This window comes from Saccopteryx leptura, chromosome 2 (assembly GCF_036850995.1).
Source record: "Saccopteryx leptura isolate mSacLep1 chromosome 2, mSacLep1_pri_phased_curated, whole genome shotgun sequence".
Taxonomy (NCBI): domain Eukaryota; kingdom Metazoa; phylum Chordata; class Mammalia; order Chiroptera; family Emballonuridae; genus Saccopteryx; species Saccopteryx leptura.
Window position 1 is genome coordinate 18,843,706 of NC_089504.1, and position 25,766 is coordinate 18,869,471.

The 25,766-nt window shown below is 48.5% G+C and overlaps 1 protein-coding gene across 1 annotated transcript in view; it reads right to left on the reverse strand.

The window, feature by feature from the left end:
* The window catches only part of PAPPA (pappalysin 1), a 239,630-nt gene that overhangs the window by 98,747 nt on the left and 115,117 nt on the right, over nt 1-25,766 (reverse strand). Inside the window, exon 9 of the mRNA XM_066367327.1 lies at nt 24,071-24,162. Coding sequence (XP_066223424.1) covers nt 24,071-24,162 — 92 coding nt within the window. The remainder of the gene's footprint in view (nt 1-24,070; nt 24,163-25,766) is intronic.

The following is a 25,766-nucleotide window of genomic DNA, read 5'->3' on the forward strand; positions in this document are numbered from 1 at the left end:
CTAACCGTGCTCCTCCTTTGCACAGAATCCTATGATAGATCCCCGTTGCTTTTAGAAGATTATTTTCCTTAACTTGGCACACAGCAAACTCTGCTAATGGGCTGCTTCCTGCAGCTTTCCGAACCAGCCATTCCATCTCCTCCTTCTCTACCCTCCCAACGGTTGTCTCCTTTGCCTACAAGGATATCTCCTGTGTCTCAATTTCCTTTCGTTGACTCTCCAAGATTCAGCAACAGTTTCTCTTCCAGCAGGTCTATCCTTCATCCTCTTTCCCTGACGCCCCTCCTAGCTGGGTCAAGTGCCCTTTCTCTGTGCTTTCACTGTTCCCAGATTTCCAACATCACAGCTTTTTTTTCTTTTTCAGTCTGTCTATGAGCTGATCTCACTCACCAGGCAGGTTGGGTGTCTGGATTGAAAATTACTGAGTCTTTCACACCTGTATTCCCAACTCAGCCTAATAACTAGAGTGGAGGAGGAGCTTCATAAATGCCTAAGGAATATGTGAGTGGATTAATGTCATATGGAAACTAACTCACCCCCATTCCTTATATTTAATCTGTATTATTATTAGAGTATGCATAGTCCAAACCATCCGGGTGCTGGGGCCTTTCTTCTTAATGTGATTCCTGGCCATCCCATGAGAGAGCTGCAAAACCAATTTCATCTAAAACAGAGGCATCTTCTACCAGCGGAATAATATATTTTGCCTAAAAGAGTTAACTAGCTTCGCTCTAAAATTTCTTCCAACTTTGGGATTGACTGAAGTTGTTCTAAAACAAACATCCAAGTGGTTGTGTCTCAAACATCCCCATGATGCCCAGCTGGTGTGAAGAACCAGTAATTCGTTTGCAATCATTTCAGGAATAAATGGGCAACAAGTGAGAAGTACCACACCTGTCAGGAGATTTTAGGAATGAGGGAGGTTAGCATCCCCAGCGAAGATAGATTCTAACCCTCAGGTAAGGACGGGAGGAGACTATCCGTTCATTTAATCAATACGTCCAGAGTATCTGCTCTGTGACTGCTGGTACTGGGGGATACACTGATGAATCAGACAGGACTCCTCTCCTGCAGGGGGAATCAATACAACTTGGGAAAATGGGGGAAGGCTTCCCAAGAAGTTGCTTTGGACGATCAAAGGAATTTGAGCATGTTCGGGGAAGAGTGTGAATGAGTCTTGATCACTATGTGCGTATATGAGTAATCTGCCACGGTTCTGGTTGAGGGAGTTCAGTGGATCCTGGACCTGATGAACTGAAAAGATGAGCTGAAGCTAGACCTAGGAAGGACTGCAGCGCCATGTGAGAGAATTTGAATTTTATCCTTTAGAAAGGCGGAAATGAAGAGCCTTCTGACCAGGGTAGTTGTGTTGTACCTGTGATGTTCACACTCTCAGAGCCATTGAGGTGTAAGACCTGGCTTTGTTTAGCAGGTGTGCCATTTACCATGCATTTGACTTTGGGCAAATGACTCAATTTCTATGCCTTGGTTTCCTCCTCTGAATAATGGCTGAAGAACAGAACGTTGATTATGATGCTCAGATCACTCACTAAGAACAGGTAATCAATAAATAGTCTACAATGATGATCTTGGAGCCAAAAGCAATGATTTCCTTTTACACAAGGGAAAGCCAAGTTTTGTATGTTGCACTGGTTTTCTGAAGCCTCTAGAGAAAATTTCCAGTGGAGACAAGACTAGACCAATAGGTGTTGAACTAGTGGAATGGTCTTTCTAATCTACAGCATCATGCTATCTCATCAAACTGGGCTTTCAGTATACAATTCTGGCAACAAAATAGGTTGTTTGTTTTTTTTTTACCCTTCTCCAAGTTCTGATATTACTTTGGGAGTCTCTGATTTCACTTTTCACAACAGCCACTAGTATGAAATAAATATAACTAGTTAGAGAAGCCAGTGGAGTTACCAAGTCTCCAACTCATTGAGAGAGAGAGAAAAAAAAATCTATCTACAGATGGGAAGACGGAAGTTTCAAGTAACAGGAGATAGATCTGGTTTAGGACTCAAGGAGGAAGCAAAAGAATTTGAATGCCAACTCTTCTTACATAGGCTACCTTTCAAAGGATGAAAAGAGGTACCTGGCTTTCTAAACTTCTTATATATGAAGATGGGTCAGCTTTTGAGAAATTAATATCTGTTTCTATTTCCATCTGAAGGAATAGTAATTGACTGGCATTAGGACATTCTCTTTTTGTCCAATGATTACTATTTTTTTTTAAACACTGGGGGAAAAATAGTATTTTTTCAGTTCAGCTGTTTGTTTAGGGATAGGTCCAACCACAACAAGCTTCATGCCACATAACAATTCATCCAAACAACAACAATGAAAAAAGACCAAAATATGCACAATCTTTGTGTCCAAATCATAGCTTCTTGGAACAGGGGAAATTTTAGTGCTTAACCCCTGATGTTTTGCAAAAGGAAAGCTTGGGGTGTGGGAGGTGGCTACAGAGGCATATGTTTCCTCTGGAACAGAACTTTCTGGACTTTACATCACCTCTGTTTCAAAAGCTTCGTGACAAACCCACACTGCCGACCTCATTTAATTCTATTCAAACTGAGATTTGTTCTTAACCTTCTCAACCAGATTTTGTATCCTGCCCAGGGTACAAAAGAGGGTGGTGAAGGGCTCCTACGGAACCGTGAATCCACTAACAAGCTTCAGATGCGGATTAGGTCTTCTGAATCTGAGGAGCTTAAGTTGGTTTCTGGTTCCTTCAAGGGCTGGCCACATACCAAAGTGGGCCAGAAATTCCTTCTTGTGTTTTGTTGTGACAATCAGGCACCATCTAGCAAACCAAAAGCACTAGGAAAAGAAGAGTGCATTTGGATATAGTCTCACTTTACCATTCCACTCCACACTCAAGCCTACCATGAAGAGCACCCTCAGGGGACAGACAGCCTTGTCCCCTGACCTTTTGGCCCTTCCAACCACTCTCATAACTGGCTTTGGGGCTTCCCCACGTCAGTCCCTTCTCACCAAGCAGCCTTTGAGTGATTAATCTAAATGGTAAATCTGATCATGTTTAGAAGAATTGCCTCCTGTAAAATCCTAACCTCCCCAGCTAGGACTCACGCCCTTTTGTAGTCTAGCTCCACGTTTCCTACCTAGTTCATTTCCAACCACACCTCCTCTCTCAAACGCCCAGAGTCCCTTCCTAGAACTCACACCTCAGAGCTTCTGTCCTGGTTTCCCTAGCCTGAGAGGCTACGTTCCACCTTTCAGTCTCCCATCAAGATGTAATTCCAGCATCGTCAGGCCCACGAAGCCTCATCTGTCAATCTTCTGCATCGTTACTCGTCCAGCATAGACCAGTTCCCTCTATTTCCTGTACCACTATCCTGTCCTTCCAAACCAGCAAAACAAGATAGTGTTGATATAAACCTTTTAATTTTAAAATGTACTAATGCAACTTTTAAGATTTAAGAAAAAAAATAAAGTGTCATCATTCTGTATCACCTTACCACCAAGTCTTCTATTTCACATTTATCTTTCTAGAATTCACAGTAACATGGATTGAGTCATCTAAATTTAATCATGTTTTCTTCTGTAATTTACTCTTTATTTCTCTCAAGCCCAGTTTCTGTACTCACCACTCCACCAAAACCAAGCTTACCAAGAGCACCACTGACTTCAATGTTAACACAACCACAATGCCAAACCATCTTGACGTGTATAAACAAGTGCCTTATTCCTTTCCCTTGAGATGCTCTCTCTCTTGGATTCCATGGCGCCATGCCATCCTAGTCCTTTCTGGCTCCCAGATCTTCCCACATAGATTCACTTGCTGTCTCTGGGTCCCTAACCCTTTACTAAATGTTGCCAGATTTCAAGGTTAGGTCATAGCCTCCCTTTTTATTATCCATCTACATTCTCTCATCCAGTCCCAAATTTAAAACAGATATTTTGGATTATCTATGTACTAATGACTCAAACATTTATTTTAAGAGAGAGAGAGAGAGAGAGAGAAACATGGATTTGTTGTTCCACTTATTTATGTATTCATTGGCTGAATCGTGTATATGCCCTGACTGGGGATTGAACTCGTAACCTTGGCATATTGGGACAATGCTCTAAACCAAATGAATAACCTGGCCAGGAAACCTTTCTTTAGATATGACTTCTTCTTTGAGTTCCAACCATCTACAATGACATTTCTACTTAAACATCTGTTTAAAGTCATCAGAAAAAAAAAAACAAAACCAACATGCCTAAAACAGAAGTAATGGTTTCTCCCCACATTCCTTTCTTCCTCATCTTAGTACATGACAAATTTCTCAACGATGGCCAAACCAAAACCTTCTGAATCATCACTCTTATTTTTTTCTCCTACTTTGCCAACACCAAATAAAGTCCAATATCCTGTAGATTCTATTCTCTCCGCATATTCCAAAAAGGGTTCACTTTTGTTCCAATACTAGCACCTTAATCCAAGCCGTCGTCACTATTGCAATGCTCAATTAACCAGCTTCTTCCATGTCTGATTCCCAATCCGCTCTCTGCCAGACCACAGCTAGAGTGCTCTTTCAAAACATCAACTCTATCAGGCCACACTCTCACTAAAAGCTCCTCAATGGCTTCCCATGGCACATGGAACAATATCAAGTCTGTATCATGGCCTATGAGTCCCTCCTTTCTCCAAATATCTCCTATCACTACCCCTTTGCTCACTACATCCCATCCATTTATGTGTTCAGCCAGAAATCCAGATATCCATCCCTTCAACAATTATCTAGTCCTTAAATAAGTCAGAAGTCACACATCTTGTTCACTTTACCTGGAATAGTCTTTCCTTGGGTTTTCTCACCATTCTTCTTTTTCATCATTTATAGCTTATCGTTCAAATATTTCTTCCTCAAAGAATAAACTATTTATGGTAAGCTCACATTCCATTTCCCCACTTCCATTAGAAAGCAGCATACCATTAAATTTTGTTTCCTTTATAGTACTACTATCTAAAAATAAAGATTTATTTAGGATTGGTCCTTCCCCTAGTATGACAGAGGTTTTATGGAAGCGTGACGCCAAGTGCACCTCTTCCTCTAGGACCAGGGAAAGTGCATCTCCATATTGTAACTAATATTTAAGAATGAATGAATGAATGAATGAATGAATATGTACAGCTCTTGGATTATAAGATTTTTCTGGGATGGCCCCAGTCTTATCTCTATTTACATTCCTAATACTTAGTACCATGTCAATCTCATAGCAGCTACTCGGTAAATAATGAATTAACAAAGTTTTTTGGAGTTTCTTATCTCTGTTATTGATTGTATTGAAGCTCAAACCTGATTTGAATCTGTTTCAGCAGATTGTACTATAGAAAGAATTTTATGAAAATGAGATCATATTACAAATTCAAGCACATATTAGGAGGGGAAAAAAAACCCAATTCCATCTAAACCATCCCATAATATTTTTCCTGTGAGACATTGTGACTCACCATCTGTCCCAAATATTGTTTTATTTTCTTTCTTAACTGAATTTGCACAGAAATAGAATATCTCGGTTAAAAAAAAATGTGGTGCATACTAAACTGAAATTCAATAAAGAGATCTGATGGTCTCGTGAATTGGAACTTGAAAATACATTTACATCACCTTGCATTTAGTATGGTTATTTGAACGGCCTAAAAAGATGGTAAGCAAAGATAGTGAACCTAATAAATGATGATGCATTCACTTGGAGAGAATGTTCAAAGCCCTGAATGGTTTTCAGCCAGGTCTCTTTTGGGTTCTGGAGCTATCTCCTGATAGGGATGGAGGGATGAATCTCAGTGCTACAATGATTTCTATAGCGGCCGCAAAATAAGACAGGCGTTCAGTGCACAAACAGGAGCGAGAATAATATCCAGGATGCAAAGGCCTCTAAAAGGATAAGCAGAAAATAAAATGAGATTCATTGTGGATAACAGAAGCTAAGAATAAATGAAGAAAAACAACCTCGAACATTCATATGCAGAAGGGTATGCAAAAGTGACAAAAAGAGTGATAAAAAAAATAGCCAACTACAAATAGTGTCAGGGGTTTTAATGGGATCTTATCGCCATCCAAATAAATAAATACTATAAATAGGTAGAAAGAAAGAAAGAAAGAAAGAAAGAAAGAAAGAAAGAAAGAAAGAAAGAAAGAAGAAAGAATGGGATTCTGTCTCAAAATTAGCAGCTTGGTCAAGAGATCTAGAGCCTAGAGTAGATGTCCTCTAATCAGTCCGTGGATGTGACAAGTCACTTTTCTCCTTGGGCTGCAACTTCCCCTTCTATAGACAAAGAGGGTTATATCAGGTAACTTTATGATCTTTAATTAAGTCACTCTAAAACATATTTTTTTCCTGCTATAACTTTTTCTTTAATCATTAAACCCGTTTATTTAAAATTTATTTTGTTTTATATTTTAGTCTGGAGATGGAAAAACATATCAGCAAAATGAAGACTGAGAAGGGTAGAGGGCGAAGCCATTCTGAAAAGCACAGACGAGATGGAATGAGGGACAAGAAAGTCAAAATTCAAAGCTCCACTCTGACCCTAACTGACTCACTGGTTCTCACTGGTCCTGACCATCCTTCTCGGTTTCACTCTTTCTGTCTCTTAAAAATATGGCAGAGTTACTTTTTGAACTCATTTTAGAAGGTGGCTGTAATGATTAAGTAAAATGATATTCTGGAACACATTCAAACATATTGTTGTTCTCGCATATTTTTATCACTGCTATCATCTGGAGCTCACCTCCCAGATCATCAAAGGGCTTTCTCAAGCCATTGCCTAAATCTCAGCCTGACTGTCACCTGCCTGCCGAGATCTTTTCTAACCACACTATTTTCACTGCGGTTTCTTCTCCTGCCCCAGTAGTCTATTTTATTTCCACATCGCATTCTATTGCTTCTTCAAACGTTTATTAGATCAGTGCAATCTTTCTAAAACAGAATAGCACCCCAGGAGAGCGGCCGGGGAGACTGCTTTGCTCACTATTGCACTTCGGATCCAGGACTCAGAGGACAATCAGAAACTACGGCTGAAGGAAGGAACCAATGGCGGCTGCGCGCTGCAAGGGTTTTAGAAACCAGCTAGTCCTCCTGCCCCAGGAAGGGGAAGTGACTCGCTGAATGCCACCCAGTTCATTAGTACAGGCCAAGGGTTTGGCTTGACTAAAGCAGGCTCGTTATATAAATGTTGGAAACACGCAATGGCAGACAGAAATTGAGTCCGTGAGAAATACACACCTGTGCGCATAAAGAAAAACGGGGCCTTTCAAGTAAAAGTGTGTACACGTGGGCGTATCTAGTCTTCAGTTCAGTACAACGAGCGGCCCGTGCGTCTGCTAAGACATCCTCAAGATTCCAGGGGAGAGAGACTTTTGCACAAGCAGATGCTATGTTCACAGTGGCCAAGGAATCGAGGATGAATCAGGGTACCACAGGAAAACCAAGCCGGTTACCCCTGCCTGGCGTGGCTGGTTGTGTCTGAGGTGACTGCGGTGTGGTGGACTCTTGGAAGAGATCCTCTGTAAGAAACTGCAGGGTCAAACTGTGTCCATCCCGCCCTGCGCCCTGATTAGTGTGGCCCGCCACAAAGACTTTCCTCCTGCCACATGGTTCAGATAAGTCCAAAGGATGAGACACCCCAGCCACAATGTCTTCCACCTCCTAGTCGGTGAGACATGCAGCAGCGCTCTAAAGAGTGGAAGTGCAGTCAACCAGCGGGCAGGACTGCATGGCGCACGGGTGAGGTTGCTCTCCTTGTCTTACCTGACGAATAGGCTACTCTTCTGTCCCTGGAAGGGACTGTATGTTAATTTGCATTTATCAGCTGTTTGACTTGTATTGTTAAATTGTATTTTGTTCTTACAGAAAAATGTGCATATCTCTCTCTCTCTCTCTCTCCCCCCCCCCAATAAGGAAAAAAGGGGAAGGAAGGAAAGAAAGAAGGAAGGGATGGAGAAAGGAAAAAAAAAGAAGGAAGAAAGGAGAAGAGGAAAAAAATTGCTCTTAAATCTTAAGAGTTCATTTGAAACATTTGAAATCAATCAAAACCACTACATTTTGATTAGAGATGATAAGGGTACGCATAACTATTGACAGTTCCAGCCCTGGCTGGTTAGCTCAGTCAGTTAAGAGTGTCGTCCCAAAATGGCAGGATTGCGGTTTGATCCCCGGGCAGGGCACACACGGGAAGCAACCACAGAATGTACTACTGAGTGGAACAACAAACGAATGCTTCCCTTTCCCCTCCCCTCTCTCTCCCTTCCTCTCTCTGTTTTTTTTTTTAAATCAATAATAATAAAAAAAATAGCCCTGGCCAGATAGCTCAGTTGGTTGAAGCATCATTCCAGATCACAGAGGTTGCCAGTTCGATTCCCCGGTCAGGGCATATACAGGAGCATCTCCATGTTCCTGTCTCTCTCTCTCTCTCTCTCTCTGTCCCTTCCTCTCTCCAAAAAAAGAAAAAAAGAAGTTTCAAGGGTTAGTGGGCACTCTGAAATCAGTTCCCACCACTGGAGAAGGTGTTTGCCCAAACAAGACCATGGGACTGCAGATAGCATTACTGGCTGTAGAAGCCAGAAGAGAAGAGAGGATAGAGAAGCCTCCTCTGGTCTTAAAGATGGCTGGGCAGACTGAGCCTAAGCCCCTGATAACCTCTGGGGCCCAAGACAGGCACCACAGATTAGCAATGTTCACATATAGATGCCAATACCTAACTTCAAGAAAAGAAAAAACTCAGAGCGGGACACAGTAGAAAACTCTTCTAACAAACGACAGTTGGCCTGAAAATGAAATGGGCCTCCGCAGAGGAGAGGTTTTCATTCAACATCTTCCGAGAGCAGCTTGTTGATGACTGACAAGTGGTAACCTGGCCCCCGCCTGCTTCTGCAGGCTGCTCTCGCTTTCTCTAACATGCCCTCGTCTCAGCTCCAGGTGGGCTGACACTGTTTCCACTTCCCAAATGCCCCTTCTTCCTTCTCACCTCCCCACCCTTGTAGAAGCTTCTCCCACATGCCCAGCCCTACCTTTCCGAAGATGAGTCTCCATCCATCCTTTACCCATAGTTTGAACCAGACACCCCTCTGGACAATCTCTCTGTCAGTCCACCCCAGAAAGACCGGTTCTCCCTCTCTCTGATTTCCCACAGCATCATCTAATTCCCCAATTAAAATTGGAGCCGCCATGTAATAAGCGTACCCGCTAAATGAATAATTGGATGACGTGGTATGTGTCAGGCACTGTGTCAGATGCTTTTACATATGTAATGCCACTTAATCCTAGAAGAACCCCAGGTGTCTGGTGTTATTCTCCCCATTGAACAGACAAGAAAGGTGATGTTTGAAGAGGTTAATGGATCCAAAAGCAATTCCTGATCAGCTTGATTCCAAAATCCACTCCCTTCTATTCACTCATGCTGCCTAATTCATGTCTTTTACGTGGATGTGGGTACCGGGGTGGGGGGGGGGGATTGAGTGAGACAGCTGATCTGATTCTCTCCAAGACGCCCTGCAATTCTGTGGTCCTCGGGGCTCAGGGGCCTGAGGGAGCTGCAGCCACATCCCCGCTCGCCACAAACAAGCTGGGTGTCACTGAGCAGCCCGTTTCGTCTCCGAGTCCCAGGTGGCTCTTCAGGAGGCAGTAATGACTCTGTTCCCAGAAGGTGGGAGGATGAAATGAGAAGCTGCACAGAAAACGTCTCGTATGAACAAAGATTCTGTGAAGGGTCAGGAGTCCCCCTTTCCCTAAAGGAAGCAATCTGTCTCTGCTACCTTGTGCCAGTTAGACTGCACAGGCTCAATAACTGACGTTTCAGTGAAACCTTTTTTTTTTTTTTTTTTTTCATTTTTTAAAAAGTAGAGTCCCGAGTTTTTGTTGGCAAGTGATTGAACAGGCCGGGGCCCAGCCTCCAGGCCCACAGTCCATTAGGGAGTTGACTAGGGGGCTCGGAAACCTTCAACTCAAGTACTCCCTTCAGAGGCAGTACTTACAAAGCCATCAATTTCCTTAACAAAGAGCATTGGCTTAAATGCCCCTTAAAGCAGTGTTATTTACACAGTTATCCACTTCCTTTTGAATTCTCTGCCTGGGGGGTGGCCTACCTGCCCTCCTTTCCAGCTCCTAGTTAATTAGGCTCTGTTCCCAGGCGGAAGCTGGCTGGGACCAGGATTTCATTTTGTGAAAGCAGCTCAATTTGGAGTTATCAGAGAGTGTTGCGGGGTGATTTAAGTAACCACCAACGTCACTGGTTTACCCGTCCCCTTATTCTGAAGTTGTCCAACTGTTCTGTGTCTTCAGGCGTCCTCAAAGAGTTATGACCATGGTCAGTACCGAGCTGGAGAAGGAGCCATTCGTGCCAATCTCTCTGTAATGGGAGGGTGAAATCAGAAGAAAGTAGCCCCCACCCCTTTTGTGGCAGAACTGGAATTTGAACAGAAGCAACCAGGCTCAAAACCCTGAGCATGAAACCCGCACTTGGACCTGCCAGGACTGAGACATCTTGCCCGAGATGACAGCTGAGGGTGGAAGGTCTGTCTGTGGTTCACACTGAGGTTGCTCTGACTCTAAACACCAACAAAACTGCTGCCCTTTGTTGCCTGAGAAATAAAACCTAAAGCTCTCCTTAAGAAACATCCCTTTAGAAAGATGTCCTTCCTTCACTCATAGTCTATATTTATTGAGCCACAATTTCTGTTTACCGGGTCCAAGACTAAACCCTGGGAATCAGATGTATTCAACTGGTTCTCAGTACACCAGGAGCTAAGAGTCTGGTGAGAAAATTATTGACTGCACAGGATTTTGCTCTGAGGTACAAGATGATGCGGGAGCACAGAGGAGGGGCCCCCTCCCAACCCAGATCCCGAACTCAACCTTACCCAGAATTGAATGGCTTTCTTTGGGAGGTAGAGCTGAGCTAAATCTCTGGGCAGGAGATATTGGTAGGGATACATCCCAGGCAGGGGAACTAACTCAAAGAGCAGATGAAAGGAGGCCGGAAGCAAGGTAGTAGTTGTAAAGCCTAGAGCAGTGGTCCCCAACCTTTTTTGGGTCACGGACCGGTTTAATGTCAGAAAATATTTTCACGGAATGGCCTTTAGGGTGGGATGGATAAATGTATTACGTGATTGAGACAAGCATCAAGAGTGAGTCTTAGATGGACGTAACAGAGTGAATCTGGTCATTTAAAAGAACAAACAAACATCGTTCAGACTTAAATATAAATAAAACGGAAATAATGTAAGTTATTTATTCTTTCTCTGCGGACCGGTACCAAATGGCCCATGGACCGGTACCGGTCCGCGGCCCGGGGGGTTGGGGACCACTGGCCTAGAGGATTCTGAAGCATAAGGTGCCCATGACTAGGTCAGACCCACACCAGTCTTGATGCCATAACAAGGAATTTAGATTTATCTCAAGGGCAACGGGGGACCACCTGACGCTTTCAAAGGGAGAGGGGCAAAATGACATTTGCATTTTACGAAACTTGCTCTGGCTCTACTGGGGGACAGGTAGATGGACCGGACGAAGACGGGAACCCTGACCTGTGAGGAGGTTTCGTGCCCTATTCCAGGTGGAAGCTGAGTTGGGGGCAGGGGCCTCGGGTAGAAGAGTCAAAGTAGAGAGAGAGAGGAGGGACTAATTTGGGAGGGAAACGTTTTCTAAGTGAAGCCGGACATGACAGAGAGGGAAGAGTTAAGGATGCTGCTTCCCAAGCTTGTCGTCTAAATGTCTGGTTGGCTAGTGACGCCACCAGTCAAGACTGAGAAAAACAGGAGTTACAGCAGGTCTGGGGAGAAAGGAACTGCCCGCGTTGATTCTCATACCCATAGAGGAACCAGACGAACAAGTCCAAGGGCCTGAGAAAGACCCAGGCTGCAGACAGGGGTTCTGGAGTCTTTGGTTTTCGATGACTGGCTCAGGGAGAGAATGTCAGATGGAATGTGGGCCCGCTGTGGAGCTTGGGAGAGTGCAAAGAGTTAAAGACGGGCAAAAGAAGGTCTGGGTAGGGATGGCCAGGGACGGAGAGGAGAACCGGAAGGAGATGAGACTTTCAGAGGTCCCGGGAGTTCAGAATTTCAAGAAAAGAGCCAGCTAAGGTGAAGGGGAAAAATATTAAAATATGTCTATTGAATCATGCTATTCGCTAGAAGGCCTTTTATGGCTTCCTGAATGATTCGTAGCTTTCTGCTTGTTCTCTTGCCGGGACAGGGAGTTCTCTACCGGATCGTTCTTTTTAATAGCTATTAAGTCCATATTTATTGGTCCCTCTCTGAAAGGACAGGGACTGTCCCAAGCACAACCGATCTGGCACCCTCGGTGATACATGAAAGGCAGTCATTAAACATGCGATGGATAAATTCATAAACGAATGCGAGACTCGATCATAGCTATCCTGTGAAGTACAGAGCATCACTCCCCTTTCTCAGATGGAAAAGAGGTGCTCAGGGGACCACGCCTGAGTATCCCTGAACTTCTGGGTCTGGTTCATGGGCTTCTCTCACTGTTGCCGTTTAGGAGTTCTCCCGGCAAGAGGGACGCAGGGAAATGGTCACGTCGAGGTCCTTCAGACTCCGGTGCAGCTCTCTCATTGGTAAGGGGGCTGCACTCAAGTTAACATGTCGACTTGGAGGCCTGCACTGAGGGACCAGTGCCAGCCAGGACCTCTGACAGTCCGGCCACCGGCGATTGAAGAGTTTAGTTCCAGCTTATGGATAATTCGGGCCGGGTTTCTGACTGGTGTTGAAAGGCAAACATCACAGTGATGTCTCTTCAGGTCAGTTTGCCGAGAGCAGTTGGTGGGCCGTGCAGAGCACCCTCCCGGGGGAGGCCGATATTAAGACACTGGCCCCTGGCCTGTCGGGCCATCCTGGACCTTCCGAGCCGCGGAACGCTGCCCTTGGCTGACTGAGCCCAGTTGTCGAGGAAGCTCCCACAGACTCAGCCACCCGCCACCAGGGGCTGTCCCACCATCCTGGTGTCCCCTCACACCATGTCCCGCCTAGCCGTAGTGACCCCTGTCCTCTGAGGTCCTCCAGGGAAGGACTTCTTCTGCTCCCGCTGGTCACTCCCATCGGCATCCCGCCGAGCACCGAGCTCCATAGGCAGCAGGTGCTTCATTCAGGCGAAAGCTCCCGGGAGGCCGGCCTCAGCTACCTTCCCAGGACCCCGTCCTCCCCGGGGGGTCCGAGGATCGGGTCAGAGGATGCGACCCGCGCGGCGCCGGGCGGCAGGGCCGCAGACTGCTCTGTTTCTGCCCGCCACATTAAAACCGAAAACCCTTAAAACAAAAAGTTATTATAATTTCAGATTTGCTTTATCTTAATTTCCCCTTGGTATTTAATCAGTAGCCGCCAAGAGAAAGTCGCCTTTAGTTTCTCCCTCTGTTAAGTAGTTAATGATCTGAAAAACAAACACTTTCAGACGGTGTTTCTTAAAGAGACCCCTGGATCTTTCTGCGATGCGCAGACGCCTCTGACACAGCCTGTGGTCTCCCCTTCTCGTGATCTGTGTGCGGGGAGGCTGTTCCGCTCTGGAGAGCACACTTTAAAAAAAAAAAAAAAATTACAGTAATAAAATTAGATAACCTTAATGATCGAGAGGTAGCAGAAACTAGGAGTTCATCCCGAGGGCTTAAGGGCCAGACGTCCAGGGCCGGCATCCTTTACTGGAAACCTTGAGTAAATTTCTGAACGTCTCTGTGCTTTTCCCCCTATCTATAAAGCTGTCATAATATTATAAAACTACCTCCTCGGGTCAACGCAATTATTCAAAGGAGTTAATAATAGGAAATAAAAGGATTAAATGAATCACAAGCTATTGTTAGCGTTCTGACCATTGTTCGGGATGACGAGATGGGAACGGGGGTGGACATCTATGGAAGGACCTCATCCCCCCGTGTTCTGAAGGTCTGGTCATGTTGGAGGAGGACACCGGCTCCCCCAGTTTTGGAGTCGGGCCGACCGTGGTTCGGATTCCAGCTCTGCCACGTCATCCTAGCCTGTTCGAACAAGACATTCCCTCTGTTTGAGCTCGGCGTCTCCTTGTGCAAAACACGGGTGATGATCCCCACCTTCCTGCAGCCTCGTGAGGATCAAGAGAGGAGAGTTCAGTGGCTGTGGGCCCAGCGTGGGATGTGGCAGTCCCCAAAGGTTTGTCTCCTCGCGAGGTGGTTTCCCAGCTTAGTAAACATTGACTGAGTGGAGGCCACTTTCTCACGAGTCACTCAAACATGTGGGGGCTCCGTTGTGTCACCTGGAAAGTGGTGATACTACTACTGCCAGGTTGCCGGGGGCGCTGGGGGTCTGAAAGGCGCCGAGGCAGGAGGGTCTCTGTACATGTGAACACACTTCCTCCCCCCGCCCAGGGAGGGTCCAGGGGGCTGGCCCAGGGTGCTGGGACAGGGTGCTGGCCCAGGGTGCTGCTGGCCCAGGGTGCTGGCCCAGGGTACTGGCCCAGGGAGGGCCCAGGGTGCTGGCCCAGGGAGGGCCCAGGGTGCTGGCCCAGGGTGCTGGCCCAGGGAGGGCCCAGGGTGCTGGCCCAGGGTACTGGCCCAGGGAGGGCCCAGGGTGCTGGCCCAGGGAGGGCCCAGGGTGCTGGCCCAGGGAGGGCCCAGGGTGCTGGCCCAGGGTGCTGGCCCAGGGAGGGCCCAGGGTGCTGGCCCAGGGTGCTGGCCCAGGGAGGGCCCAGGGTGCTGGCCCAGGGAGGGCCCAGGGTGCTGGCCCAGGGAGGGCCCAGGGTGCTGGCCCAGGGTACTGGCCCAGGGAGGGCCCAGGGTGCTGGCCCAGGGTGCTGGCCCAGGGTGCTGGCCCAGGGTGCTGGCCCAGGGTACTGGCCCAGGGAGGGCCCAGGGTGCTGGCCCAGGGTGCTGGCCCAGGGTGCTGGCCCAGGGTGCTGGCCCAGGGTGCTGCTGGCCCAGGGTGCTGCTGGCCCAGGGTGCTGGCCCAGGGTGCTGGCCCAGGGTGCTGGCCCAGGGTGCTGCTGGCCCAGGGTGCTGGCCCAGGGTGCTGCTGGCCCAGGGTGCTGGCCCAGGGTGCTGGCCCAGGGTGCTGGCCCAGGGTGCTGCTGGCCCAGGGTGCTGGCCCAGGGAGGGCCCAGGGTGCTGGCCCAGGGAGGGCCCAGGGTGCTGGCCCGGGCTCTCGGCGTGAGCTGCTTGGCCTCCTCTGGCCGGTCTTCCCTGTCTCACCGTGCCCAGTGTCTAGTCCACCAGGCAGTGACTGGCTTGAGCTGGGTGCTGGGGACACAGAGGTGGAAGATGACTTCTGCCCTCATGGGTGTGGAGACCTGATGGGTGGACGCAGAGGGTGGGGCGTTGACACCGTCCCAGCTACGCTGCTCCAGGCCCAGGAGCCAGATCGGGTGGTGCTGTCCTCACATCTCTCTCTCTCTCTCTCTGTCTCTCTCTCTCTCTCTCTCATCGGCCTTGGTTGCACCTACCTGGGCATTCCTTCACCCACCTAGACACTCGTGCACCATCGCCAGCAGTTGGTGAGCCATATATTCTGTACAGGCCCAAACGGTAAATATTCTGGCTTCTCAGGGGCCACTCGAGCTCTCTGTTGAAACGACGCACCTCCGTCTTTGCAGTGGCAAATATTTTACCTCAAGGAGTAGAGTTCTGTTTCAATCCAACCTGATCGACCCTGACAGGCAGCAGGTTGGGTTTGGCCTCGACTGTAGCCTTTCTGATCCCTGGTGCACACGGGCACTGGCCTCCCGCGCCCGGCGCAGGGCTTGGCACTGAGCGCAGAACACACACACATGTCGGTGTCACCTCCTCCTTCCATGCTGTCCACCACGGCCTCAGGGAGGCCTTCAAGGACCTGAAGGGTTAGAGCTTGCAACCCCCTGCTCCTCTCTCCCCCTTCACTACAGCCAGCCACGCTGACTTTCTCAAACCTCTTCCAAAGCCCTTTCCTGCCCGGAGCGTTTCATGGTCTGAACGCTTTGCAGTCCACACTCTGTCGCCCAGCTCCCCTTCTCCCTAAAGTGTCCACTTGCCATTCTGCTTTCACATCCAGGTTAGATGTTGTTGTATCTTCAAAGAGGCCTCTCCTGACCCCACGGGGCTAAGGAGGGTCTTTGCTGATATACCTCCGAGCATTCCCACTCACTGGCACTGGCGTTCTCAACAATGACTTCTAGATAATCACTAGTGTCATTTCCCTGCTTCCCTGCCCCCTCCCCGGCCTTTCTTGCTCACTGCTTGTTTTCCCTGAAGCTAGCACAGGGCTCGGCACATAGCAGGTGTCAATAAACGTGTGAATGGATGACTTGATGTGACCCAGCAGCCAATTTGCACCATCTTCCGGTCTGGTCCCGATGATATACTTCGAGCAGGAAGCCGATTTATTCTGCTGGCCAGGGCAGTGGGGTTTTCACCCCATCCTGACTGTGCACTGTCATCTTATTTTAAGCACATTACTTCTTTCCAAAAAGAAAAGAGGATACAATTAGGTCTATATACCTTCCTTGCTTAATATTTCAATTTCCCTCAGGGCATGCCCTTCGAGTGGAGATCACAGTCATGAATATTAAATGTTTCTTCAAACTCAACCTGGTCCCCAAGAACCAGCAGAGAGCCAGGAGCTAGGAACAGGCCCCGCCATCTGGCCTCCAAGCCTCTCCCCTCTCCGGTGCCCGAGGTCACGACTGCAGGGGTGCACGGAGGCAGGCCCGGCAGGGCACGCGCGCGTGCTGGCAGGTTGCTGGTCACTTTGAAATGCCACAAAGGGGCCCTTGTGCTTGGCTATCCAGATTCACCTGCCTGGGACTGGGGCTGCCTTTCAAAAGCACACATCAAAGTCTGACCCTGATTCCTCGAATTCTGGCAAGCCCCGGGTCCTTCTGCGCCTGACCCCTCCCTGAGAGTCAGGAAGCGGCCTGGGTTGAGGCTGGAATGGCCCCCTTCTGGCGTCAGCGGTCCGTCCTGTTTCTTTTCATTCCAGCCCGGCCTCTCTGTGGGGTAGGCCTCCCGGGTTTCCAAAGGAGGTGGCAAGCTGTGGTCAGAGGAGGGGTGGCAGGCTTGATCCTAACCGGTGCTGACTCGAGGGCGTCTGAATGCATCCATCAGACCTCCCGGTAGAGGACTTTGGATCTTTGGTCCTGCCCCGCATGGCGGCCTTCCACCCCATCGCCTCCTTTTCCTGGGCCTTTGTCCTCTCCGTGACCCCCTTTGACCCTCTGGGTTAAAGGAATTCCTTTCTCCTCCCCAAGCCCTCATTTCTTTTAAAATGCAGTTTAAAAACAATAATGATCTGGGATTTAAATTCTAGAAGTCAGAGCCGGAAAAGGCCCCCCCCCCCACCCTGGAGCTCCTCCTCAAGCTCACCCCCCCACCCCCAACCCCCATCTTTTTAGAGTTGGGGAAACCAGGATCAAGGGGTCTCAGTCACTTTGCATACATAAGGTGCTACCAAATTTTAGGACCATTTTTGCCGGAGAGGGACCGGTGGCAGTTAAGATGGGCAGTGAGGAAAAGGCCGGTGACGCGGCATGGCCGCGCGTCCCTGAGCGGTCACCGACAGCCGCGCACTGCCCTGCGCTCGGCGCTCTATAGACCCCGTCTCCCTCCTTCCCCAAAGAGAACTCGAGGTGTTATCATTCCGTCCACATTATCTTTTTCAGAAGAGAAGACTGAGACTCAGAGAGAGAGGACGGACGGGAGGTCCCCCAGGTGACCCAGGAAGTAACCCAGAGACACAGGATAGCCACCACCCTTTGAGCTCCTGTCTCTAACGCATCGCCGTTCAGTGTCACACCCCCCTTCATGCTAAAACACAATATGGCTACTGTCAGAGCAGGGGGAGCTGTGAGGAACGAGAACAGCGCCCACAGCACAGCCTGGCCTTCCGTCGGGGCGGGGCGCACGGGCTCTGTGCCGCGGAACGTTTTATGGGGTGATAATAACTGGAAGTTGTCGTTTTCATGACTCATGAAAAAGGCACAGGAAGGACATGTGCATTCACTTTTGCTTCCTGCTGAGAGCAAGGGGCACCGAAGCAGAAATGGCGAAAGAGAGGCTCTCAGTGCTTTGGTGGGGGGGCTCCTCTGGATATTGACGTGGTCTTTAGAGGTGGGCAGATGGGTTGTGAAGGCTCCTTCACTGACCCAGCCGGCTGTGTGACTTAAGGCAGTTCACTTAACCACTCTGTGCCTCCGTAATCTCACCAGCAAAATGGGTGTTATTACTCTGAACATACGGAGTTGCTGGGAGGACAAATACCATCACTTGAAAAAACATTCTTAGCACAGAGGCTGATACAGTTGAGTGCCTCCTAAGTGACAGAACTTCATGCAAGTGTGCAGACTCTGCCTAGGGACTGTGAATCCCACCTCTGCTGTTTCTAGCTGTGTGACCTTGGGCTGGTTTCACAACCTCTCTGAAGCTCAGGTTCTTCCCCTTTACGAAATTGGGATCATAATATTATTTATCTCATAGAGTTTCTGGGAGGATTGATCCAACGTATTAATTAATGACATTATTTATAGCAGCTATAGCAAAGTCCTCTATAACATTTACCAGGTGCCACTGTTTTAAAATGCTTTACCTATACAATTTCATTTCATTCTCCAAACAACTGTGATAAGAACTACTACTAACCCATTTTACTGATGAGAAAACTGAGGCACGAATGAAAAGTGTCTGGGCCAAGCCTTTTAGCCAGAAGCCACATGGATGAATACCCATATCTGCATTAATCCATCGTTAATCATGACCCTGCAGGTTATCATGCCAGAGTGCACCATGCCACCTCCCCTAGCTGGCAGGTATCACAGCGATCGCCTTCGTCACCAACACCGCGCCTACACTATGAAAGGCCTGTCTTTCATCCACGGGAAGCTGTATTTCAAGAAGGCATTTTGGGGAAAGTTACTCTGCCTTCCACAGGAGGGCTGAAGGAATACCGGCAGCCAGGAGAACTTTTATTTTCATTTTATTTTATTTTAATTTTTTCTTGTTTTTTTTTTTTTTTTTTTTTGTAAGATGAGAGGTGGGTCATCTGTTAAGATTTCACATTGTCAGAAAGATAAATAATAATAACCAACAGAGCCCTCTCTTCCTCTCCCCCCCCCCCCCCGATGCTGTTTCCCTTCTTATTAATTGTTGTTGTAAAGCCTCAACAGAACATCCACCAGGAAGGCATGGCGATTCATCTCCTTGTTTTCCTCTCTGCCCTTGGCTCAGCGCAGGCCAGGGCGGCCTGACAGAGGGGCCACGAGGCTGGGTGACCCTCACCCTCCCAGTGACTGCTGGGGAGGCAGATTGATCCCTCCTCCTCCCTCTTATCTGCCTCACAGATAATTGAGTTATTGGCCCTGGCTGTCGGACAGGGCTGGAGACGCTCTGTGGGGACCAGAGACACAGTAATGCTCAGGGCAGGGAGAAGGGAGGGAGCGAGAAACAGGGATGGATGCACAGGGAATGCGTATGTCTGCGAAAGACCAGACAACGTGAGGGTCCTTCTCTGTCTTTTCTTAATGTTGTATCAGCATCAAGCAGAAGGTGGACCCCACCCCCAAGCCTTTAAAATGGGTGTTGGACAAATCAAGGGCCTCTGCGTCCGAGGGGAAAAGAAGCCGGAGAGCCCTCAGCCCCCTCGCTCCCACTTCACAAAGGCAGAAATGGAGGCTCTGAGATGCTCAAGCGCTCCCCAAGCTCCTGAGTCTCCCAGGGGACTGGACCCAGCTATCCTGAAGGACACAGGGCAGGACGGCAGCCGGGAACAGAGCCCGAGGGCTCCTGCACCGGCACACCTCCTGTCCCAGACTAAATGCCACCGCAGAAGGCAGCGCGTTTCCAGCGCAGCTCGAGATCTATTACTAAGAGGAACTACCCCCTCTGGGTGATGCTTCCCCTCTGTCTGACTAATTTGCCCATTTGCCTTCCCTCCTTCACTGTTATCAGCAGCCTGTCTGTAGCGTATGACTCAGTGCTTTAGAAACAGACTTCCCAGCCTGCGGAACAATGCCTCCAGCCAGTGCCTGCTGGGGGGGGGGGGGGGTGCGTGCTATCATTTCACAGATACCACAGTTGTGAACTGGAACCTAAGGCCTGGGGTATGTTATATTAAAAAAGTGGGGGGGGGGTGAGGAAGACAAGATAATTTCCACATTGCCAGGGATATAGCATGCATTGCCTAAGAGGTCTTGTGGGTGGTGTTCCCGTTTAACAAGCAGCTTGTTATCTGCAAGGGGGGACAGGGTATTAGGGGTGGGAAAGTGGAGAAAGGAAGTCCCAGTGTGCTGCATAATAACATATTGGCATCTTGGGAATACTTCCGGATGTGTGGGCTTCTGAAAAGCGAATGGAAATGCCACCATAAATCTGTCACCCCCTCACACTGGGGGGTACCAAACCCAGGGAAAACATTAGTCCTATTAAGTGGTCAGTGACAAAAAAAAAGGGGAAGGAAGGGAAGGAGGGAGAGAAGGAGGGAGGGAGGGAAGGAGGGAGGGAGGGGGGGAGGGAGGGAAGAAGGGAGGAAAAGAAGGAAGGGAGGGAGGGAGGGAAGTCATTCAGACAGGGAGGCAGAGTACAAAAGCAAGGGCTCTACACTTGATCCGGGAAGAGGATCACACTCTACGAGCTGTGAGACCTTGGACAAGATGTCACTGGAAGTCTCAGAACCTTCACCTGGATACTAGAGACCTCACTTAGGCTCCCATCACACAAAGGTGCAGGACCCAGGTGCACCACCCAGTGGGTATCCATAACGGCATTCACTGCTACTATCATATTCACCCCCCTCTCACACACACCACACACATACCTACACCCCAACACACCAGCAAACCAAGCACAGTAACAGTGAATATGCATCAAGCATATCCAACTTGCTAAGAATGGGGCTAAACCTCATAGTATCTTATGACAACAATTTTCAGTCAGGATTCTAAGTGACAATCAACAGAAACCAACTCTGGCTAACTTAAGCAAAACAAGCAAACAAACAAACTCTATTCCAAGAACATTGGATACTTATGGAAGAAGACTCTCTGGGAAGGCTAGAGAGCCAGGCTTGCATGCTCGGAAGCCCAATTCCAAGTTCAAGATTAGGTCTGATGACTTACCTGTGAAGACATCTCGGAGCTGTTAATACACAAAGAACCCTTCACACTACTGCTAGATGCTGTCATTGGTACTTTGAAGATGCATGGGTTGTGCCCACTCCAACCATCTTTATCAAAATGCTTTTTGCAGGGTCCCTATGTCTTCTGAATAACAGTCTTGGGTTGGTGTGTCTGGATCAGGTTCAGGGGGAGAGTGCATGTCTTGTGCCCACACTCAGCTACAGGGGGACTGGGAGAAGGGGATGCTTGGATTTTCAACTTGCATCATGGGGGTTAGGCTCTGCCTCATGCTTATTATAACTAGGAGAGTTCGCTTCTAAATCTAGGGCAGGAATTCAAATAGTAAGTATCCAAGTCAGTCTCACTCCAGGCTGTTCTCTTGGCCACTAGAGTGACCACTGTCTTGACAAATACAATGTTGAGAACAGCGCCCACCTCGGCAAAGCCTCCCACACTCCAGCCCCATTTCACTGACTCACTAAAGCTGGATCTCTGGGGAACCAAAGATTCATGTCTATCCTTCAGCTGTTTTTGTTAGAGGAAGATGGTTTCTGAGACCGAAAGCCATGGAGTTTGCCCTTGGAATGTAGTTCCCGGGAGCTGGGATCTCTGGTGAGACTCCTTCCTTCCTGGAATGCCCTGTGCCTCTGTGAGGGTCTATAATGGACTTGTAAAGGGTGAGGGTGGGGCGCGTGGCTGAGGTCCCTCCTTTGGCACAAGTCACACTCAACATACAGAGGTAACAGAGAACCTTCTCTGGACGCCGTCCACACCACTGACAGGCTTGTTTGCCATTCCATTAATTCGTTCCATGAATTGTTCCATAGCAATATGTTCCTCATTCATCCCGGAAGCCCCACAAGACCGAGAGCTATCTTTTTTCAAGCACTTGACCGCAGCGAGCTCTGGAGTCGAGCTCTCTGGGAGTGAGTGAGTGCTTGGCTCTACCACTTCACGGCCTCTCTTTAGCTCACCTCTCCGTGCCTCAACTTCCTCTTGTATAAAAGCAGGACAATGAAAGAGTTGTTAGGAGAACAAGAGCTTTTAAATATGCTTTCTATATAATAGGTGTTCAATAAGCACGATCCGCAGCAGCAGAACATACGGAATCTAGTAGAGAATGACAGTGTATAAAATGGATCTACGAGGGTCCAAGTCTCATTCTCTTGCTAACTACCTCATCTTCCCTCCTTTCCTCTGAAGAATTTCAGGTAACTTCATTTGCAAAACATTGATCTAGTCCACACCAGTGGTTCTGGCCGAAGTGTAGGCGGGGAAGCGAGGCCCAAGGAGGTAAGGCAAACCGAGGCTGGCTTCACTGTCCGGTGCTATTTCTAACAGAGTCTCCAGCCTCCACCATTCTATGCTCCAAATCCCATTCTTTTGCCAAGAAATTGATGAACCCGTGTCATAATTTTCATTTCCTCTCTGCCAGGCTCCAACCCCCAAGAGCATCAAAGACTCCAAATCCATAGGCCAGGGGTCAGCAAAGATGGTCTGTAAAGGGTCGGACACTCTTTGGCCTCTAGGATTCTGTCGTAGCCACTCACTCAGCTCTGTTGTAGCAAGAAAGCACAACCGACAAGGCAGAAAGGGAGGCTGCGCTGCGGAGCGTGGTGTGCTTGATTTCAGCCCAGACTCTTCCCACCCGGCCACTAGGCTACTACCAAGCCTTTATTATGTACCATCCATACTGAAATCAATGGAAGAGAGGAAAAACAAAACAAAACAAACCACCTTCTGCCATTTAGAAACCCAGGGCCTTCTAGAAATCGTCCTGTCCTCCCTCCCTCCACATCTTCCTTTCCTTCTACCCACAAGCAGCAGTGGAAGACCTCTACTCTCTTGCTCAGACCTGACCCGACGTGGTGCCAAGGAGACAGTAGGTGCTCAATAAATGTGTGCTGAGAACGGAATCAAAGGTAAGTAATACGTGGGAACGACCTCAGGGAGCTCACAATTCACTGGGACTCAGCCTGAAGGCGCCCCTGTCAGGCACTGCGCCTGTGAGGACCCCTGACATTTCCTCCCCTTTAGTCCCAGAAAATTGCCTTTCAGGGAGAAATCTTCCCAGCAATGTTTTCCTTCCCTCCGAAGCTGCCCCTTCCCTCTTCAGATAGAGCACCTCTGTCTTTTGTACTTGCAAATAATTTGTGATTAGTTTTCACCTCCAGCCCAGGGGATTAGCCGGGGGACCTTTGATCTTCAGGTATCGATTTGCATCTTAAAGGAAGTATGATCTCATCTGAGCCAGCTCAAAATTCCATCCCTGCCCCCCAACCCCTGTCTGTTTACCAGCCCCGGCTGCCCAGGGCCTCCCAAGTGGGGCTAAAACAACAAGACCAGCCAGAGAGAAGGCAGAGGGAAGGTGGGAAAGAGGCCGTTTGCTCTCTAAACACAGGCTGGTCTGCTAGTTTCCCTGCCTTGGGGCAGAGAGACTGCCCCGGGTTGTGGCCATGCAGAGGGGTCCAGGACAGTCCCCAGAGCCTGACCGGAGGCGGTGTAGCAAAAATGAACGGAGCACACGCTTGAGCGTCAGACAAAATGAGGTCCAAGTCCTGGTTCTGTCTTGAATCGCTTCTAACCTGTGCAACTCTGGGTGAGCGTTATAATCTCTCTGGCTTTTTTTGCCTTTTCTCATCTCTAAAGTGAGAATAAAAGCCTTAAAAATCTACACTAATAACCCGTCTGGACAGCTGGTGTGAAGAAGAGCAATAAATGTGTGTAAGGCAAAGTTCTATCAACCACTAGTGACCAGGCTTCATTGTCCTCAATGAGAACAGGAGCTATGGAGGGCGAGGGTACATCTGCCATCTGTTTCCATTGCTGTATTCCCTGGTGCCTGACAGGCTGCCTGGCCCATAGGAGGCACTCGGTGCATACCGGAAATATTTATATAAAGGACCGAATCATCATTTAGTCATCACGATTGCTGTTATGGTGATTGGGCACCGATTTCTGGCTGGTCACTTCTCCGGCCTGGCCCAGGGACATGACAAGGACTTACCAATGCAGTTGAAGGAAACCTCCTGTCGGCAGAAGAGGGAGCAGCCGTCGCCATTGATCTTGTTCATGTCGTCGCATTCTTCGCCTTGGCTTCTGAGGAAGAGATAGAGAAGGGAAAGGGATCACATCAGCTTAGAAGCCACAGGTAGACACGAAGCCGTCCCTCCCGGGCCCGAACTTTCCACGAAGCCTCAGACAAGTCCCTTTCCCCACGCAGTCTGTTTCTTCACCATCCAAGTGAGATGCCGGCAGGGTGTAAATCTGCAGAATCCTGTGACATTGGCCTTCTTTGTTGTTGTGTGTTTGCTTTCAATGACAAATAGAATTGCTGCTTCAAACAGCAATTGTTAGGTAGGTTAGCAAGTCAGGCAGGAGTAAGAACTGGATGATCGAATGACACGTGCAGGAGCAGACCTTGCCACTGTGTGCCTGGGATATGTCCCTGACATTTTAAAACGGCAGATTTAACTAACATTTTGGAGTTTCTAGACTATAAATGCAGGTCTTCGCTATGCCCTATTTTGACTCGCTCTCTACTTTCCCAACTCCCTTGAAGGTCCAAGTTTTTTTTTCCCCCATGTGCCTGCCCCAGTTTGGTCTTCCTTGTCTCAGAAGGATTTGCCTTCTCCACGGGGTGCGTCATTTCCTGGGGTCAAGAATGCCTAGGCCTCTGGAAATCAAATGCCTTCTCTTTCTGATTTTTAGGAATTATTTTCATCGCTGAAGGATGATTCTGCAATAGCTAGGATGGAAAGAAAGTGAGCAATGCTCCCTGAATTGGACCTCATAGAAGAAAAGGGGGGAAAATAACAGAAAGATTGACAGATTGCTGCATTTAAACAAAAAGGTCTTCTTTTGGCCCTGGCTGGTTGGCTTAGTGGTAGAGTGTCGGCCTGGCATGTGGAAGTCCTGGGTTCGATTCCTGGTCAGGGCACACAGGAGAAGTGACCATCTGCTTCTCCACTCTTCCCTCTTCCCCTCCTTGCTCTCCCTCTCTCTCTCTTCCTCTCCTGCAGCCATGGCTCGGTTGATTCAAGCGTATTGGTCCTGGGTGCTGAGGATGGCTCCGTGGAGCCTCCGCCTCAGGTGCTAAAAATAATTCAGTTGTGAGCAGCCCCAGATGGGCAGAGCATTGGCCCCAGATGGGGGTTGCTGAGTGGATCCCAGTTGGGTGCAGGCAGGGGTCTGTTTCTTTATCTCCCCTCCTCTCACTTGGAAAAGGAAGGGAAAAAAGTCTTCATCCCCATGTTTTGATCCCCCTGTTCCAAACAGGTGATCTCCACACAAGTCACTTGATTTCTCCATGATCTTTTTATCTTTGACAGTTTAAATCCAGTAAAATGAAAACTAATGTAAAATTCCATGGCTCAACCACAGTAGCCACAGTTCAAGTCCTTAGCAGCTGGATGGATGCAGCCAGTGACCACTGTGTTGGACAGCACAGAATACATGTCCATCATCACAGAGAGGGTCCTCTATTCTAGATGCTGATTCTTCGTTTCCTCACAGATTAAAGTGGAGAGAATGATTCCTTCTCTTTAGGATGTGGGCGAGAATGGAATGTTACTTCAAGTGACTGGCACAGTGTGGCACCTAGTAGATGCCACAGGGAATCACCATTCCCTGAGCACTCTATCCTGGGAGGTCTCTGCAGAGTGTGTGACAGCTGTCCCTCCTTCCCCAGAGACCAGCTGGGA